Below are 19,640 nucleotides of genomic sequence, written 5' to 3'. Positions count from 1 at the left end.
CGGTATTTCTGATTTTTATAAACAAAAAATAAACTGCACTTTTATTCTAAATTTTAGATTAAACTCTAAGATTCAATTTTATCAAGAAATAAATCTAGAACTAGCCCGAGAAAATTTAGCAATATTTACTATCTTGCAGTAGACACTCATTCGATACGATGTTCAATATAAAATATACATACAATTTTCAAGTCTCCGTAGGAGTTCTTTCCTTGAATTCAAAATTCTTCAGAAACGACTCTAGAATCAACATCTTCTGCATCAAGGGATCGACGACGTTTTCATTCTATATCGTGGACCAGACATTATAAGATGATCCCTTATTTCTATGTTCTAGTGTTCAGCTTGAAGCTGATAAGAATACAAAACTCTTTAGAGAAAGAATTAAATTCAGTTTAAAAATTTCTTGATTTTTTTGACAAAATCTACAGAAATATTCAGGACGTTATGTACAATATGTTTGGGACATGTCATCAATATATAGTGGACATACTTGACGGCAGGGATGGAAAAAGAGATTTTGTTTCAGTATCAAAAAATATTTCAAAGAGTACTTTTTTGGATCTCAAAGTACTTAGGTTAGGTTGATAGAAGGATGTGTACTACATCAAAACCGAAAAAATGCACCTAGGCCACAATCGGGCCTGTTGTGCGCTCTTTATCATGAAAAAAGTAACTGAATGAATTATTCCAATCAATGTTAGTCAGGAATGTTATTTCCGGAATAACATCACTTCCAAGATACTTGGATCTATCTTTGACGAGACCATCGTACCAATTTTGCCATCCCTGCTTGACGGTTATACAACACAAACATTAAACGTGCCTGATCACATACCACAAACAGAAATTGTGGAGAACTGTGAAACATGGATATAAGAAATTGTGGTCAGGATGGTAATCGTAATCAGGGCAGACAAACGAGAAAGTATTCGTTTTCACATATCATTTCGAAAGTTCGGAAACCGTGATATACCACAGTCTTGTCAATCATTAGGTTTCAGGCAGAAGTGCATGCTATCAAGAAAGTGCATGCTATCACGGAATGAACTAAATGGATTGGATTGACTATAGTACCAATAGTGGTTAATATATCCTCCGACTGCTAAAAGGCGATATCATTTGAGCACGTTTATTCTAGGACCGTATTCGACTGTAAGATAGCTCTAACCGAATATTGCTTAAATGATAAAATAAGTATAATATGGGTATTAGGTCCCTTAGGGATACTAGGAATAGGAACTTAAAGAAGCTAATCTAACGAATGCAAAACGTTTTAATGGCTAGATCAATATATTCGGCCACTGGAAGTAATGCAATGGACAACTGAAATCCTCTTAGGTGAAGCCAACTAAATTCTATGGAATTATGTACGAATAGACCTGGTTTACACTGGGAAACTCTTGTTGAGAAACTTTTGATTTTGTGTGTGAGAGAAAGAGATGGTTTTAATTTCTTTCTCTTTCTCTCACACACAAAAATTAAAAGTTTCCCAAAAAAGTTTCCTAGTATGGTTCACACTTAGAAAACTAGAACTCAGTTTCTATATAAGGCCTAAGGACCTTTTAAAAAATCATGTAATAAACATCCTTCTTCTTTTAACCGATACTAACCTAAAAAGAGTAACATTTTCTTCTTTAGAAATTTTGAAAATTAAATTTTCGATTCGTTTAACAATACTCGAATAATCGAATTCCCTGTGTATATGCCCGCATGAGAATAATACGAAAATAAAGTTCATTGTATGTAAAATCTATATGGTGTTAAATCAGTGGGTGTTATTAGTGAAAAAAAACATATTCCAGGAATTCCTTAAATGGTTTCTACTTTAACGGATGCCAAAAGGCTATGCTATCCATGGAAACTGCGATTGTTCACTTTTGTTAGGACTAGAAATCATTTAAGTATCTTTAATCATAACCTCTTCTTTTACGAGCAGAGTAATATATTCCAAGTTTAGACCCACTAAAACGGACTGTACTCAGCTGATATCAACTTTAACACTCGTTTCTAAAATACCTTTTTCTAAAACTAAACGAAATGTACAGCGTATAAAAAATATTGTATTGAGTTCCTTGCTTCCATTTTTTTTGCATATTCTTTAACATAAAAGGGAATTCTTCAATTTTTAGGTTGGCAAAGTAATCTAAACATAATAGGTGGAGGTATGATGACAACAATAACAATAAAAAAAAGAAAATGGAAAATATTTTTATAAAATATACATAAATATTTATGAACAAAAAATATAAAAACATAAATTGTAAGAAACAGAGAATTACACACATACATACATATGTACATATATCCATATAAGAAATAACTTTTGAGAATAGCTAAGGAAGCATAAAGCGTAGAATATAAATTTAAACGTAAAAAAAGTTAACCGCACATTGACTTAATACCAAAAGAGCTTTATTTCCGATGTACATTTTAGTTAAAATTATAATTTAAATGGCATTAGAGGAATCCCACATATTCCTACATGATCAAAAATGCATAAATTTAAAATTTTAATTTAGCAAGTGGTCCTAAGGTCCCTTGTGATGTAATAAATAATAAACGATTTTGTGTTTTTAATCTTTTAAATTTTAATCATAGTTTTGAAATTTATTTTAAATATCATACATCTTTTTTTCATTTTTTGATTGAAATACTTTCACTTAAAATGACAAAAATCTGTAATGTAGGGTGCTTGAAAACCTTGCCATTTTTTGTACCCTTCACCTTCGTGAGAAGTGCATATACATATAAGTTTGTCATTCCGTTTGTAATTTCTATAATATAATTTTCCGACCCTATAAAGTATATACATATATTATTGATCCTTATAGATAGCGGAGTCGATTAAGCCATGTCCATCTGTCTGTTGAAATCAGTTTTTAGAGGTCTCCAGATATCGGCGAGATCCGAATCTTCAATAATTCAGTTAGACATGCTTTCGAGATCAGCAAAATCTGTCTATAAATAACGGAGATATGAGCAAAAATCCGAGACAACCTCTGAAAATTTAATCAAAAAAGCCACATTTTTTCATGCTTTGTTAAAAAAGCAACAACAACACTGTGAATTGGATAAAGACGTACATGTGCGTGTGGATATGTATTTGGTTTTATTCAGCTGTGTATTTTTTTGTATGTTTGCATGCTGTTCTGTTCTCACGAAGGTAAGTGGGTATAACAAGAACAGGGAGATAAAGCAGTAATATGTTGGTAATACAGCTCATATTTGTTTGAGAGTGGTAATACAGTTTGAAGGTGGTATTACAGTACAACGGTTAATATTTCTTTCTGCTACAGTTTATATTTGTTTGTGTGTATGTTATGTGTGACATGTAGGCAGAGATACAAAATAATTAAAAATTGTTTTTTAAAACTTACTTGGTGAAGGGTATATAAGATTCGGCACAGCCGAATATAGAAATATTATTTGTTTTTTATTATTAATATTTATACAGCTGAGGGTAAAAATTTAACAAATAAATAAAAAATAAAGGCAACAAACTAGGTTTGAGTTAATTTAGAAAAGAATAAAAAATAACTTTTTTAGCTGAACAAAAGTCATTTGTTTGCAGGACTTGTTTTTGACACTTACCTAAACAAATCATCATATACATTCAAAATTACAATACATGTAAATATTTTAGTCTGTGCTTTTGCAATTGTATGCATTAGACTGGTCCAAATTGGTAAACTTCATACAACGAACAGACCAGTCTAAAGACCTTACCACACCCCAGTCCATTGATAATGATATATACCAGACCATAGACCAGACCATGATAACATAAACAGACCATAGACGTGAGAAGACTATATACCAAACTATAGACCTGACTATAGACCACACAGCAGAATGTAAAACAGATTATAGACCAGAATATAAATCTTGCTATAGGCTAGACTATTATACATACTTTAGTCTACTCTATAGATCAGATTATAGACCAGGAAAATACTGTGAATCTGACTCTAGACCAGACTATATACCAGAATATAGATCAGACTATTACATAGAATATAGACCAGATTGTAGACCACAAAATCAAAATATAGACAGACCAGCATATATACAAGACCATTGATCAGGCTATAGACCAGACTTTAGACCGGACAATGCTATAGATCCGACTATAGGCAAAATCAGATTGTAGACCACAAAATCAAAATATAGACAGACCAGCATATATACAAGACCATTGATCAGGCTATAGACCAGATTTTAGACCGGACAATGCTATAGATCCGACTATAGGCAAAATCAGAATGTATACAGACCAGTATAAAGACCAGACCATAGTCAAACTATAGACTGCACAATACTATAGATAAGGTTATAGACCATGCTATAGATCAGACTGTGGACCATCTATAGATCAGACTATAGACTAGTCTATAGGTCAAACTATAGACCAGACTATAAATCAAAATTATAGATCAGGCAAAACCAGAATATAGACAGGCCAGTATAAAGACCAGACCATAACCCAAGCTACAGATCAAACTATTGACCTGACTATATACCAGACTTTAGAGCAGACTATTGACCAAACTATAGACCGGAATAGAGACCAGACCAGACAATAAATCAGACTTCAGACTAGACTAAGGACCAGAATACAGATTAGACTATAGATCACACCATAGAACAGACTTTGGACCCCACCAAAGACTAGATTATACTCCAGTCTGTATATGAAAGATATAGTAGTTATTTGTAGCAATATTGTTTCTCCATATAAATTTGGAACAGTCTACTTTTCATACATTCATGAATCCATTTGAATTTACATACTTCTTACGCTACGTACAAATATGCATAATTTAAATCTGCCACCTTCCTTTGTGACTTAATATTCGCCTATATTCGTTTTCGCCTTTTTAGTACTGAATATGGGGAAAAAGGTCCATTCTCTAAAAGCATAATAAAATTTCACATACCGTTACAAATTTAAAATCTCAAAAAAGGAAAAATAGAAGAAAGAAATTTAACTAAAGACTAACTAACGTTTAAGGATGATGAAAGGTGGTTTAAATTTCGTTTCGGGTGGGCATGCTGGGAAAGCACTGGTTAAGAGGAGGAAGAAAATTCGACTGTATGGAAGAAAATACATATTTAAAAGTTTGGGAATTAAAGTTTTAAGTAAGAATTTTTAAAGCAGATGTTATTTTAGATTTGACAGCTTGTTTTAAGTGGTTACTATAGTTGGGTTAAACATAGATTAAAACAAAAAACGTAAAATGTTTTTAGATAAATTTTAAAGGAAATTGAAAGTTGTTTTTTTTGTGAAAATTATTTAAAAAAATGATAAAATCGTTGATGATATGCAAAACTATTGTTAAGTTTTTAAATTATATTGAGCATTATACTAGAAATATTTTATTTTGAACTTTATTTTATTTTGCTTTTTGAAGGTTTGATGAAAATCGTTGTCGTCTTAAGAAAACTCTCTTTTGTATACATCGTTCGGTGGCCAGTATTTTAGAACTTTGGAATACCAAATATAAGGAACTTACTTTGGTTGATGCTAAGGAATTGTCAAAAGTTGAAACACCTTTTGAAATATTTGAATTTGCGGTAAAGAAAATTTATTTCCTTGATTTTAAACTTATTAAAAACAACTGGTTCGAGAATAAGACCATACCGAATCATTTGTCAATCATGAAAACCGATAGACCAGACCATAGACTAGACCAGGCCATAGACCAGACCATAGAATAGATCAGAGCATAGACCATAGAATAGATCAGACCATAGACCAGACTATGGACCAGACCATAGACCAGGCCATAGACCACACCATAGACCAGACCGTAGATCAGACCATAGACCAGACTATAGACCAGACCATAGACTAGATCATAGTGTAAATCATACACCAAACCATAGAACATATCAGATCATATACCAGACTATAGACCAGACCATAAACATGACTTTGTCTATATTTCTGGACTATATTACAACCGTAGACAAGACTATCTGTTATCTATTTTCAACTATAGTATACAGTGGGCAAACACATTGAAACTACCAAAGGTCTCTTGGAAAATCAATGGTATGGAGAAATTCATAGCATTTTACTTAAGGCCAGTTTAAAAGGTATTTTACCAGATGTCCGAAAGTTAAGATTAATACAACGTTTCTATAATTGTGTGGCCGCTCTTATGACGCAACAACTGGAGGATATGTGTATAAGAAGTTTAAATACATTTGCCGATTTTATATGTGATTATGGAGTAAGTATTGAAATACCAAAAAATCGGATTTTAAACTAAATTTGAAATTAATTTTATTAACAAGAAAACCAATCCCGGTTTTAAAATCTCATTAATGCTGGAAGATGAAGATGTTATAGTCTTTAATCCAAACTTTTCGAAAATACAAAGTGAAATGACACGCATTATTGATTCCATAGTCTTGGCCATACAGAATCTGCCACGTATTGAGGGCAAACTTTATACGGATTTACGTATTACAGATAAAATTTGTTTGACACCTGCCATACCCGAATCCATAATAGCCGAAACACGCAATCGCATTTGTGCTTTGTTGGAGGAGCAAAGAATTGGTCCTGAGTTGAGATTACAAGATTTTGATAAATATATTGATCTAATGAATGGCAAGGACTCCGAAAGAATAGCACGTTTCATGCAAGGTGATCCACCATTTGAGGCATTTTGCGATATGGTCTATCAATATCGGGATAAGGAAAATCAAATAGCTAAAGATGTTTGGGGTGTTATACGCATGGGCCTCTATGAGTTTCATCGTGAGAAATTCATTTCAAATTTGGAAACTTTTGGACGTTATATGCAGGAGCAATTACTAACACGCATGGTGAATGATCAGCAGGCGAAGATCTCCAAATTGGGCAAGGAATATGAATCTATAGCTAAAAAAGCTTTAACTATACCCAAAGATACTGCGGAGCTAATGAGTTTGAAAGCCTATGTCATAAATACCGAAGAGAACGTAGTGCCCGAAATGGAGCAAAGACTGCGCGTAAATATGGGCCATATATTATGGCTAATGGATCATACACTTTATTCTCCTTTGCAAATTAAAAATAATAGCAACACCTTTCAATGGTACTTAAAACTCCCCTCCATATTCGAAGAACATCGCCTTATAATAGCCGATAAAACTATTGAATATCAAGAGTTACTTAAGAAACGTATAGAAGCTTTTCGCCGAGAATTACAAACTTATTACGATCAAGTGCAAACCTATGATGAATGGGGTGATATAAAACAATTATCGAAATATAAACGTAAAGCTCAGCTGTTAGATAATCGTTTGGTTACTGCAATGGATACCATAGATCGTATAAATGAGGAAGAGACTTCGTATGGCTGGGAACTGTCTCAGTATATTATAAGAAAAAAAGCACACGATCAATTGAAACCCTATAAAACTCTCTTCGATGCTGGTCAAGAATTTATGGATAAATATGATTTATGGATGAACTCACAAGTGGGAAGTTTCGATCCTGATGAAATAGATAATGATGTGGCGAATATATATCGCATCATACAAAAATTGGAAAAACAAATGGGTGATCATCCCACCACCATGATATTGATAAAAGATGTAAGTTTTTTTAAATTTTTCAATAAAAAAGGTTTACCTATTTAAATCAAATTCTTATAGATTAAAGATCAAATAGAAGCCTTCCGTGAGCATATGCCCACCATTAGCACCTTAGGCAATCCCGGCATGAAGGCCCGTCATTGGGAATTAGTTTCGGAAATTATTGGCTTTCCCATTAAAGTCTCACCGGATTTAACTTTAGCTCGCATCATCGAATATGGTTTAGAGGATTATGTGCCCAAGTTTGAGGCTATTTCGGAGAGTGCTACCAAAGAAAATAATTTAGAAAGAGCTATGTCAAAAATGGTTTTAGAATGGGAAGATATATCGTTTTCTGTATCGCCCTATAGGTAAGTGATTTCAGAAAAAAAGAATGTCGCAAAAGGAAATGTTATTATGTAACAATTTTTGAAATATTTAAGGGATTCGGGAACTTATAAGTTAGCTGCTGTTGATGACATACAGATTCTTCTGGATGACCAAATTATTAAAACACAAACTATGAAGAGTTCCCCATATATTAAGCCATTCGAAAAGGATATATTGTAAGTAGAAATTATAATATCATTATTTATAACATTTGAGAGTGATTAAGCTTCCGAGTACTTAAGTTTGAATTAGGGATATACTTACAGCAGGTATATATCGTCGATACCATCCATATACCTTATATATTTTGCTTATGGTTGTGAAATTAACAATAGATACACCGAATTCTCTATGAAACGCTACCACTAATCAGAATTGCTATTGGATGCATAATAGCTATTACCTTATCTTTCTTCAACTGGTTGAAAATAGAACTGTGGACTAGATCTAGATCAAGCTAGCTTAATTTTAGCTAGCAATTTCATCATCTTCGAATACCCTGGTTCATTTGAATCGTTGGAGTCTGAATATTTGTAAAGTTTAAGTACAACACTGCTTTATTGTTTCATTGGGTTGAAGACTGATTGGTGGTAAAGTTTGCGAACAAAAGGGAGAGATCTCAGAGTGTCCCATAATAGACAAGCACACACACGATCACTGTTTAAGGTTGGATAAGGTTAGGTTGATAGGAGGAGTATACTACATCAAATTCAAGGAAATATACTCAGTTTCTTGATCGTTATTCCCAAGAATCTTCCAAACATTGTTAGACAGGAATGTTATTTCCGGAATAACATCACTTCCAAGATACTTGGATCTAACTTCGACGAATGAATGGCAGTTGTAAAGAAAGTGTTACAGAGTTTCACTGTTCTCTCCTCATGCTCTACATTCGTCTGAATCCGCACGTCCAATTTTACATAGATGTGCTCATAATCCTGTGTGTCCACTTAAAATACGTACCATCATACTAACTTCAGACTTGCTTATTTTGAGAAGATTTTTCGTCTTGCTTTCATCAGGGTCAATCCATAGTATCTTCGTGGTTGTACTCACTGTTTCATTATTCCAAGAGGCCTTATAAGATTCTCTCACTACCTCGAGCTCCCTTTTTCTCCATTCTCCCAAGTATAAAGTATCTTAATCACAGGCCTGACATTCCATTCCCAATTCTTTTTCCTTTTATAATATTCCGAAGGCTCAATAAAAAGCATAGACTTGCAGGAGCATCATTTAAGGTTGACACTTATCAACTAATATATTGATATCCTCAGTGACATGAAAGATTCGTGGATCTAGAGTCGTGGTACTTTATATGTCACATCGTTCATCTTCTAGCATCGCCACTTGTTCGTGCACATTATAGTAAATTCTCAGAAGGTTGATCACACAAACGATTATAAACGTTTTAATCTTAGAGTTCTCTATTGTGATGTCTTATAAGCAGGCTCTGTTATCCACAATCAGAATTCCCTTTTTATTAAACAATGTACTGGTCACCTAATTCAACTCAGTGATCGCTTGGTCTATACTTTTATATAGATTCGCTTTGCTTTTGTTTTTATTGGTTAAGTAATGTAACATGTTTTACTTCATTTTTCAGAAAATGGGAAGCCAAATTAATACTTTTGCAAGATATATTGGATGACTGGTTGAAAGTACAAGCAACTTGGATGTATCTCGAACCAATATTTTCAAGTCCAGATATACAACAACAAATGCCCGAAGAAGGAAGACGTTTTAGTGCAGTGGATAAGGTATAAATTGAAATTTCAAATTTATTAAGTTTTCGAATAAAAATATTCCTTTCATTAAAGATTTGGAAAGAATTAATGAAGCAAGTCAACAGTGATTCGAGGGTAATGACAGTTGTGGAAATAAATAAAATGTCTGAGAATCTTAAAAAGGCCTATAATCTTTTAGAGATAATACAGAAAGGCTTAAATGCGGTATGTTAAGAAATAAGTAAATATTTTAAACTTAATACTAAATTAAATATACAATTTTAGTATCTCGAAAAGAAACGTTTATATTTTCCACGTTTCTTTTTCCTTTCCAACGACGAACTGTTGGAAATTCTTTCCGAAACAAAAGATCCTACAAGAGTACAACCTCATTTGAAGAAATGCTTTGAGGGTATTGCTACATTAAAATTCACCGAAGAATTGGAGGTTACAGTAATGCGTTCCTCAGAACGTGAAGAGGTGGAATTGGTGGATATTATATCCACCGCTAAAGCTAGAGGTCAAGTGGAGAAATGGTTGCTGGAACTGGAAATTGATATGAAAAAGAGTATCCATAAGAAAATGAGTGAAGCATTTTATAGTTATCCTCAAAGTGTAAGACACGAATGGGTTTTAGTATGGCCGGGACAATGTGTACAATCGATATCGTTAACCTATTGGACTTTTTATATTACGGAGAGTTTTATGTCTGATAATCCTCGGAAAAGTTTACAAAACTATTTACAAAAAAATATAGAGCAAATAGGTAAAATTGTTGATTTGGTAAGAGGAGATTTGAGTGGTCAAAATCGTATTACTTTGGGAGCCTTGGTAGTGTTGGATGTACATGCTCGAGATGTTTTGGCTGAGATTGTAGAGAAAGAAGTTTCGGAGTTAAATGATTTTCAATGGTTGTGTCAGGTAAAGAGTTTTCTATTTGAATATTTTAAATTTTAAAAATTTCCTTATTGTAGCTGCGTTATTATTGGGAAGAAAATAATTTGGATACGCGCATGATTAACTGTTCTTTAAAATATGGCTATGAGTATTTAGGCAATACCACACGCTTGGTGGTCACTCCTCTCACCGATCGTTGCTACCGCACTTTGTTTAGTGCCTTACATTTACATTTAGGTGGTGCTCCCGAAGGACCAGCTGGCACCGGTAAAACAGAGACTACTAAAGATTTGGCCAAGGCAGTGGCTAAACAATGTGTGGTTTTCAATTGCTCAGATGGTTTAGATTATTTGGCTCTGGGTAAATTCTTCAAAGGTTTAGCTTCTTGTGGTGCTTGGTCCTGTTTTGACGAATTCAATCGCATAGATTTGGAGGTATTATCTGTGGTAGCTCAGCAAATTCTAACCATACAACGTGGCATAAATTCTGGCAGTCCAACCTTGGTATTTGAAGGCACTACTCTGACTTTGGATCCCACTTGTGCGGTATTTATTACAATGAATCCCGGCTATGCTGGCAGATCGGAATTACCCGATAATTTAAAGGTATAAAACCCAATTAAGAAGTTAGATTCTTTTAGTTTATAGTTATCTTCTTTATTTTAAAAGGCCTTATTCCGTTCGGTAGCGATGATGGTGCCAGATTATGCTCTTATCTCGGAAATTGAATTATATTCCTGCGGTTTCTTAAGCGCTAAACCTCTATCCGTTAAAATTGTGGCCACTTACCGCTTGTGTTCTGAACAGTTGAGCACACAGTGTCATTATGATTATGGCATGCGTGCTGTTAAATCCGTTCTTAAAGCTGCTGGTGCGTTAAAGCTACGCTATCGAGATGAAAACGAAGATATTCTAGTTTTACGCTCTATCAAAGATGTTAATTTACCGAAGTTTCTTAGTCAAGATGTTCCACTCTTTCATGGCATTACTTCAGATTTGTTTCCGGGTACTGTTTTGCCAGAGTCAGATTATGTGGTGTTAAATGAATGTTGCCAGCTGGCTTGCGAAAAGAATAATAAACAATGTACTGATTTCTTTTTGGAAAAAGTTCAACAGGTTGACTGAATAATGGATTTTGCTCTTAAAAAGAGGATTTTCATTAAGTTTTTATCTTTCTTTTTTAGTTGTATGAAATGATAGTGGTAAGACATGGTTTGATGTTAGTGGGTTTGCCTTTTGGTGGCAAGACAACCTGTTACAGAATACTGGCCGAAACTTTGGAGTGTATGGAAAAGAGGGTAAGGAATGCTTTTCAGTTCTAGTTTAGTTTTACTTCAGTTCTAGTTCAGTTCTAGTTCAGTTCTAGGTCAGTTCTAGTTCAGTTCTAGTTCAGTTCTAGGTCAGTTCTAATTCAGTTCTAGTTCAGTTCTAGTTCAGCTCTAGTTCAGCTCTAGTTCAGTTCTAGTTCAGTTCTAGTTCAGTTCTGGTTCAGTTCTAGTTCAGTTCTAGTTCAGTTCTAGTTCAGTTCTAGTTTAGTTCTAGTTCAGTTCTAGTTCAGTTCTAGTTCAGTTCAGTTCTAGTACAGTTCTAGTTCAGTTCTAGTTCAGTACTAGTTCAGTACTAGTTCAGTTCTAGTTCAGTTCTAGTTCAGTTCTAGTTCAGTTCTAGTTCAGTTCTAGTTCAGTTCTAGTTCAGTTCTAGTTCAGTTCTAGTTCAGTTCTAGTTCAGTTCTAGTTCAGTTCTAATTCAATTCTAGTTCAGTTCTAGTTCAGTTCTAGTTCAGTTCTAGTTCAGTTCTAGTTCAGTTCTAGTTCAGTTCTAGTTCAGTTCTAGTTCAGTTCTAGTTCAGTTATAGTTCAGTTATAGTTCAGTTATAGTTCAGTTATAGTTCAGTTATAGTTCAGTTCTAGTTCAGTTCTAGTTCAGTTCTAGTTCAGTTCTAGTTCAGTTCTAGTTCAGTTCTAGTTCAGTTCTAGTTCAGTTCTAGTTCAGTTCTAGTTCAGTTCTAGTTCAGTTCTAGTTCAGTTCTAGTTCAGTTATAGTTCAGTTATAGTTCAGTTATAGTTCAGTTATAGTTCAGTTATAGTTCAGTTCTAGTTCAGTTCTAGTTCAGTTCTAGTTCAGTTCTAGTTCAGTTCTAGTTCAGTTCTAGTTCAGTTCTAGTTCAGTTCTAGTTCAGTTCTAGTTCAGTTCTAGTTCAGTTCTAGTTCACTTCTAATTCAGTTCTAGTTCTGTTATAGTTCTAGTTCAGTTCTAGTTTAGTTCTTGTTCTGTTCTAGTTCACTTCTAGATTTGATTATAGTTCATAATGCAGCTTTCAGTAATGTAGTTTATAAGTTCACGGAAAAGTTGAATCCGACTAAAATTCTTTATGAAATTCCAAGAGTTTGTGAGATACTGAATTATATTTAAAATTAAACGATTCTTAGAAACTGTAGAGCACATGGTTGATTAACAAGATATAATTTTTTTTATAATTGACGTAAAAGATTAGAAAATTTAAAAACCTTCTTCGTTTTCCTTTCAGAATGCTGGTGAAAATCGTGCAATTTTCACGGTAATCAATCCCAAAGCCATTACAATGGGTCAACTGTATGGTCAATTCGATATGGTTTCACATGAATGGAGTGATGGCGTTTTGGCGGTTAGCTATAGACAATTTGCCGTCTCCGAAACACCAGATCGTAAATGGTTGATTTTTGATGGTCCTGTGGATGCTATATGGATTGAAAACATGAACACAGTGTTAGATGACAACAAGAAACTATGTCTAATGTCTGGTGAAATTATACAACTCTCTCCAACAACGAATTTAATATTTGAACCCATGGATTTGGAGGTAGCTTCTCCCGCAACCGTATCGCGTTGTGGTATGATTTATTTAGAACCCACATCATTGGGTTGGGAACCTTTGGTGACTTCTTGGAAAAATAAATTACCTGCAAGTTTTCATACAGTAGCTAAGCAGTTAATAACTTCGCTGGTCAATCGTTTTTGTCCTATACTCCTGTATATAGTGAGAAAAGCGAATCTTTTTGAAATTGCCCCCACTTCAGATGCCAATTTGATGACGTCACTAATGAATATATTCGATTGCTTTCTGGATGATTTTAAAGATGAGAAATATGTGCAAAATATATCGGATTTAGATATGAGAGCTCAGATTGAAGGTGTATTTTTATTTTCATGCATATGGTCTATTGGTGGTTCTTTGGATGCGAATAGCAGAGATAAATTTAATCTAGTATTTCGTGCTTTAATGGAAAAGAATTTTCCTGAGAGTCTTTATGAAGACTTCGGTATACCGGAGGCGTTGCATGTACCCGTATTAGCAAAACCTTTTATATTCCCCATACCCAAACAGGGTTCTGTCTTCGATTATAGATTTATTAAAGAAGGCAAAGGAAAATGGCGCGCCTGGCAGGATGATGTCACCGCTGCGGCTCCTATACCACGAGATATACCCGTTAATCAAATTATTATTACTACCAATGAAAATGTACGCATGACTATGCTTTTGGATCTATTGGTAAGACATTCGAAACCGGTTATGTTTGTGGGCCCTACGGGAACAGGCAAAAGTTGTTATATTATCGATTACATGCTCAAGAAAATGGATTTGAATGTCTACAAACCTTTACTCGTAAATTTCTCGGCCCAGACTTCGGCAAATCAGACACAAGATATTGTTATGTCTAAATTAGATAAAAGGCGCAAGGGGGTTTTTGGACCACCCTTAAATAAAAAATTCGTAATATTTGTAGATGACGTTTCCATGCCTCTGAAGGAGAACTATGGCGCCCAACCTCCTATAGAACTGTTGCGTATGATGTTGGATCATTGGATGTGGTATGATCGCAAATCCATATTACCCATGAAATTAATCGATCTGCAAATGATTTGTGCCATGGGACCACCCTCAACGGGTAATACTGTAACGCCTCGTTTCCAGAGACACTTCAACGTTTTGTCCATTGATGAATTTAATGATGACATCTTAAAGACCATTTTTAGTAAAATTGTTTTATGGCATTTGGACACCAGGTAAGTTATGCCAAATCATCTTTACTTTTTCTAAGGTGTTCAGTAAAATTGCGAGAAAGTGTAACATCACGTAGTGGTCTTTTTTCAATCTAATAATATTTATAAGTGCTTGGGGAAGTAAATGTAGTTGGTTGGCTGACTGTCTATTATTACGCTACACAGTTAATTGTGTAACGTTACATCACGTATTTTCTTTAAGACGCAATATGAATAGAAACACAAAATCATTTGGGAGTATTTATTTTGATGTGACTAGAATTGTTTTCGGAAAATGTTATTACTATTACATGTTATTTCATAGTTGTATAACTGAAAAATTCTAAAGAAAAAATTACTATTAGTCACTGGCTATGGTTTAATTTAGTAAATAAAATATTGATGTTTTATCAGGTAATATTTCTAGGGACAAGAAATATATTGGGATTTTCTTTTTAATGCATACTTTTGATTAGTATTATAAATGATATGGAATTAGTCTGCACTATTGACTGCACTATAGTCTGAACTAACCAGAACTAAACTAGAACTGAACTATAACTGAACTAGAACTGAACTAGAACTGAACTGGAACTGAACTAGAACTGAACTAGAACTGAACTAGAATTGAACTAGATCTGAACTAGAACTGAACTACAAGTGAACAAGAACTGAACTAGAACTGAACTAGAACTGAACTAGAATTGAACTAGAACTGAACTAGAACTGAACTAGAACTGAACTAGAACTGAACTAGAACTGAACTAGAACTGAACTAGAACTGAACTAGAACTGAACTAGAACTGAACTAGAACTGAACTAGAACTGAACTAGAACTGAACTAGAACTGAACTAGAACTGAACTAGAACTGAACTAGAACTGAACTAGAACTGAACTAGAACTGAACTAGAACTGAACTAGAACTGAACTAGAACTGAACTAGAACTGAACTAGAACTGAACTAGAACTGAACTAGAACTGAACTAAAACTGAACAAGAACTGAACTATAAGTAAACTAGAACTGAACTAGAACTGAACTGAAACTGAACTAGAACTGAACTAGAACTGAACTAGAACTGAACTAGAACTGAACTAGAACTGAACTAGAACTGAACTAGAACTGAACTAGAACTGAACTAGAACTGAACTAGAACTGAACTAGAACTGAACTAGAACTGAACTAGAACTGAACTAGAACTGAACTAGAACTGAACTAGAACTGAACTAGAACTGAACTAGAACTGAACTTGAACTGAACTGAACTGAACTAGAACTGAACTAGAACTGAACTGAACTAGAACTGAACTGAACTGAACTAGAACTGAAGTAGATCTGAACTAGAACTGAACTAGAACTGAACTAGAACCGAACTAGAACTAAAACTGAACTAGACCTGAACAAGAACTGAACTAGAACTGAACTAGAACCGAACTAGAACTTCTTTTCGAAGAAGATAAAAATGTTCAGCTGGCGGCTTTATTTCAGTTTATCAAATATTCAATAATAAAATTTTTATATTTTACTTTTCTTGTTTTACAGAGGTTTTTCCAAAGAATTTGATCCTTGTATTGATGAAATTGTAGATGCCACTTTGAAAATCTATAATAAAGCTAAACTTAATCTCTTACCCACACCAGCTAAATCACATTATCTCTTCAATTTACGAGACTTTGCAAGAGTTATACAAGGTGTTTTACTATCGGTACCCGAAGCCACTGAAGATATGAATTCCATGAGACGTCTCTGGGTTCATGAAGTACAACGAGTCTACGGTGATCGTTTGGTAGAAGATGCAGATCGTTCCTGGTTATTCCAGGCTTTGTGCGAACAAATGCAAGAAAGTTTTACCACATCACCGGAGGTGCTTTTTGAACGTTTGGTGCAAAAAGGCCAAAAGCTAACAGAAGCCGATTTTAGACGTTTAATCTATTGTGATTTTACTAATCCCAAAGCGGATACCAAAAATTATATAGAAGTTCAAGATCTGGAGGAGTTGCGTAATGTGGTTGAGGCCTATTTGGTGGAGTATAATAATATGTCAAAGAAACCCATGAACTTGGTACTCTTTCGTTTTGCCGTGGAACATTTATCGAGAATCTGTCGCATTATAAAGCAGCCACGTAGTCATGCTCTACTGATTGGGGTCGGTGGCTCCGGACGTCAGAGCTTAACACGTTTGGCTTCGCATATATGTGATTATGAGTTGTTTCAAGTGGAAATATCTCGATTATATGGACCGAATGAATGGCATGAAGATATCAAGGTTATATTACGTAAAATAAGTTCCTCCGAAATGCATGGAGTATTTTTGTTTACCGATGTACAGGTAAAGTGTGGTCTGAATGAGAAGGGTGGTTCTAAAAATTAATTATTTTAAAATGAATGGAGTATCTTAATTGTTGTTGTTAGGAAAATATTGGTAATATTTCAAACGTTTTGCAATATTTCTAATAATTTTTTCTTTCTAGATCAAAGATGAATCGTTTTTGGAGGATATAAATAACTTACTCAACTCCGGCGAAGTACCAAATCTATTTTCGAATGAAGAGAAGGTGGAAGTAGTGGAGAAAATGGCTCAAATTGATAAGCAACGTGATAAGGCCGTACAAACCGATGGCAGTCCAGTGGCTTTATTCAACTTCTTTGTGACAGTAAGCTATTAATCATAATCTTCTATGATTTATTAATTTTTTCTTTAACCTTTAGACCTGCAAAGATCAATTACACATAGTCCTGGCCATGTCTCCCATTGGCGAAGCCTTGCGTGTGCGCATACGTAAATTCCCTTCCATAGTTAATTGCTGCACCATTGATTGGTTTCAGGCTTGGCCTGAAGATGCTCTCCTAGCAGTGTCCACACGATTTTTAGCTCAAGAAGATTTAACCGATTTGGAGCGTAAGGCTTCTATTGATATGTGTATGGAGTTTCATACTTCAACGCAATTATTATCGGAAGCATTCTATTTGAGATTGAAAAGACATAATTATGTTACGCCTACTTCTTATTTGGAATTGATACAGACCTTTAAGACATTGCTGAATAAAAAGCGGACGTAAGTAGCATTGTTTTTATACCCTACAACACTTGAGTTGGGAAGGTATATTGGGTTTGTGCTGATGTATGTAACGCATTGAAATATTAATTTTATACCCTTGAAGTATACTAATCGGCTCAGAATCATTTTCTGAATAAATTTAGTTTATTTCCATCCGTCCTTGCAAATCTTTTAATCAACCTGCAGTTTGCAATTTTCAACATGTTTAAGAATGACGAATATTGGAAATGGTTTAAATCGGTTCATTATTTCAACTAGCCCCCATACAACAGTACCCCCTAAATATGGCTTTTGAACACATAGGAACACAGGAATTTTAACAAATCATTCTTCTTTAAGTTTTGTGTCTTTTTGTACCCTTCACCTTCGTGAGAAGGGTAAATATAAGTTTGTCATTCCGTTTGTAATTTCCATAATATAATTTTCCGACCCTACAAAGTATATACATTCTGGATCTTTATAGACAGCGGAGTCGATTAAGCCATGTCCGTCTGTCTGTCTGTCTGTCTGTCTGTTGAAATCGGTTTTTAGAGGTCCCCAGATATCGGCGAGATCCGAATCTTCAATAATTCAGTTAGACATGCTTTCGAGGAGATCGCTATTTAAAATCAGCAAAATCGGTCTATAAATAATGGAGATATGAGCAAAAATCCGAGACAACCTCTGAAAATTTTATCAAAAAAGCCACATTTTTTTCATGCTTCGTTAAAAAAGCAACAACAACACTGTGAATTGGATAAAGATGTGCATGTGTGTGTGGAGATGTATTTGGTTTTATTCAGTTGTATATTTTTTTGTATGTTTGAATGCTGTTCTGTTCTCACGAAGGTAAGTGGGTATAACAAGAACAAGGAGATAAAGCAGTAATATGTTGGAATTACATCTGATATTTGTTTGAAGGTGGTAATACAGTTTGACGGTGGTATTACAGTACAACGGTTAATATTTCTTTCTGCTACAGTTTGTTTTGTGTATGTTATGTGTGACATGTGTGCAGAGATACAAAATAAATAAAAACAGTTTTTTAAAACATACTTGGTGAAGGGTATATAAGATTCGGCACAGCCGAATATAGAAATATTACTTGTTCTTGATTTAGGAAATTCTGATTTAAATTAATACCGACTTTTAACATTAAGACCTATGTTGTTCAATTTGTTTTAAAAATTTCCCCTTTTTTCTCGCCTTAGTTCCATTATGACCAATAAAAACCGTTATCTTACCGGTATCTCCCAACTGGACATAGCAGCGCAACAAGTAGGCGTTATGCAAGAACAATTAGTTGCTCTGGAGCCTAAATTAAAAGCAGCCTCAGAAACTGTGGCCATACAAGTAGCCAAAGTAACGGAGGATAGTAAAGCGGCAGAAGAACAACGAGAAATGGTTAAAAAGGATGAAACCCTTGCAACTGAGCAGGCCAAAGTAGCACAAGCCATTAAAGATGAGTGTGATGCTAAATTAGGTGAAGCTTTGCCCATATTAAATGATGCTTTAGCAGCCTTAAACACCCTAACCACAGCCGATATAGCGGTAGTTAAAACCATGAAAAGTCCTCCTATAGGAGTGCGTATTGTTATGGAAGCAGTGTGTATTTTGAAGGAAGTTAAACCGGAACGTATAGCCAATCCTAGTGGTGTCGGTATGATCGAAGATTATTGGGGTCCTTCGAAGCGCGTATTAAGTGATATTAAATTCCTGGATAGTTTATTAAACTTTGATAAGGATAATATACCACCGGCGGTTATAAAGAAATTACAAGAACGTGTCTTAAGTAATGAAGCCTTTGATCCCGACAAAATACGTTCTGCTTCCACAGCCTGCGAGGGTTTGTGTCGATGGGTTATAGCTTTAACGAAATATGATGTGGTGGCTAAGGTAGTGGCTCCCAAGAAAATAGCATTAGCAGAGGCTCAAGCCACCTATAATGTGAGTTGGATTTTAATAAAAAAATTCCTTTTAAATAGAAACTTTCTTTGAGTT

General features: G+C 34.5%; 1 protein-coding gene across 2 annotated transcripts in view; it reads left to right on the top strand.

Moving 5' to 3' along the window:
* The window catches only part of LOC111684959 (dynein axonemal heavy chain 7-like), a 76,137-nt gene that overhangs the window by 12,303 nt on the left and 44,194 nt on the right, over positions 1-19,640 (top strand). For both annotated transcript variants that reach the window (XM_046950130.1, XM_046950123.1), the window contains exons 5-20: positions 5,415-5,577; positions 6,006-6,239; positions 6,304-7,593; positions 7,654-7,943; positions 8,016-8,138; positions 9,566-9,719; positions 9,780-9,911; positions 9,972-10,607; positions 10,661-11,188; positions 11,252-11,698; positions 11,767-11,880; positions 13,110-14,626; positions 16,144-16,930; positions 17,073-17,255; positions 17,311-17,657; positions 18,851-19,586. In XM_046950130.1, coding sequence (XP_046806086.1) covers positions 5,415-5,577; positions 6,006-6,239; positions 6,304-7,593; positions 7,654-7,943; positions 8,016-8,138; positions 9,566-9,719; positions 9,780-9,911; positions 9,972-10,607; positions 10,661-11,188; positions 11,252-11,698; positions 11,767-11,880; positions 13,110-14,626; positions 16,144-16,930; positions 17,073-17,255; positions 17,311-17,657; positions 18,851-19,586 — 7,681 coding nt within the window. The remainder of the gene's footprint in view (positions 1-5,414; positions 5,578-6,005; positions 6,240-6,303; positions 7,594-7,653; positions 7,944-8,015; positions 8,139-9,565; positions 9,720-9,779; positions 9,912-9,971; positions 10,608-10,660; positions 11,189-11,251; positions 11,699-11,766; positions 11,881-13,109; positions 14,627-16,143; positions 16,931-17,072; positions 17,256-17,310; positions 17,658-18,850; positions 19,587-19,640) is intronic.

This window comes from Lucilia cuprina, chromosome 2, assembly GCF_022045245.1.
Source record: "Lucilia cuprina isolate Lc7/37 chromosome 2, ASM2204524v1, whole genome shotgun sequence".
In the NCBI taxonomy this organism is placed as follows: Eukaryota; Metazoa; Arthropoda; class Insecta; order Diptera; family Calliphoridae; genus Lucilia; species Lucilia cuprina.
The sequence above is the reverse complement of the archived record's forward strand: the minus strand, read 5'-3'. Positions and strand labels throughout refer to the sequence as shown.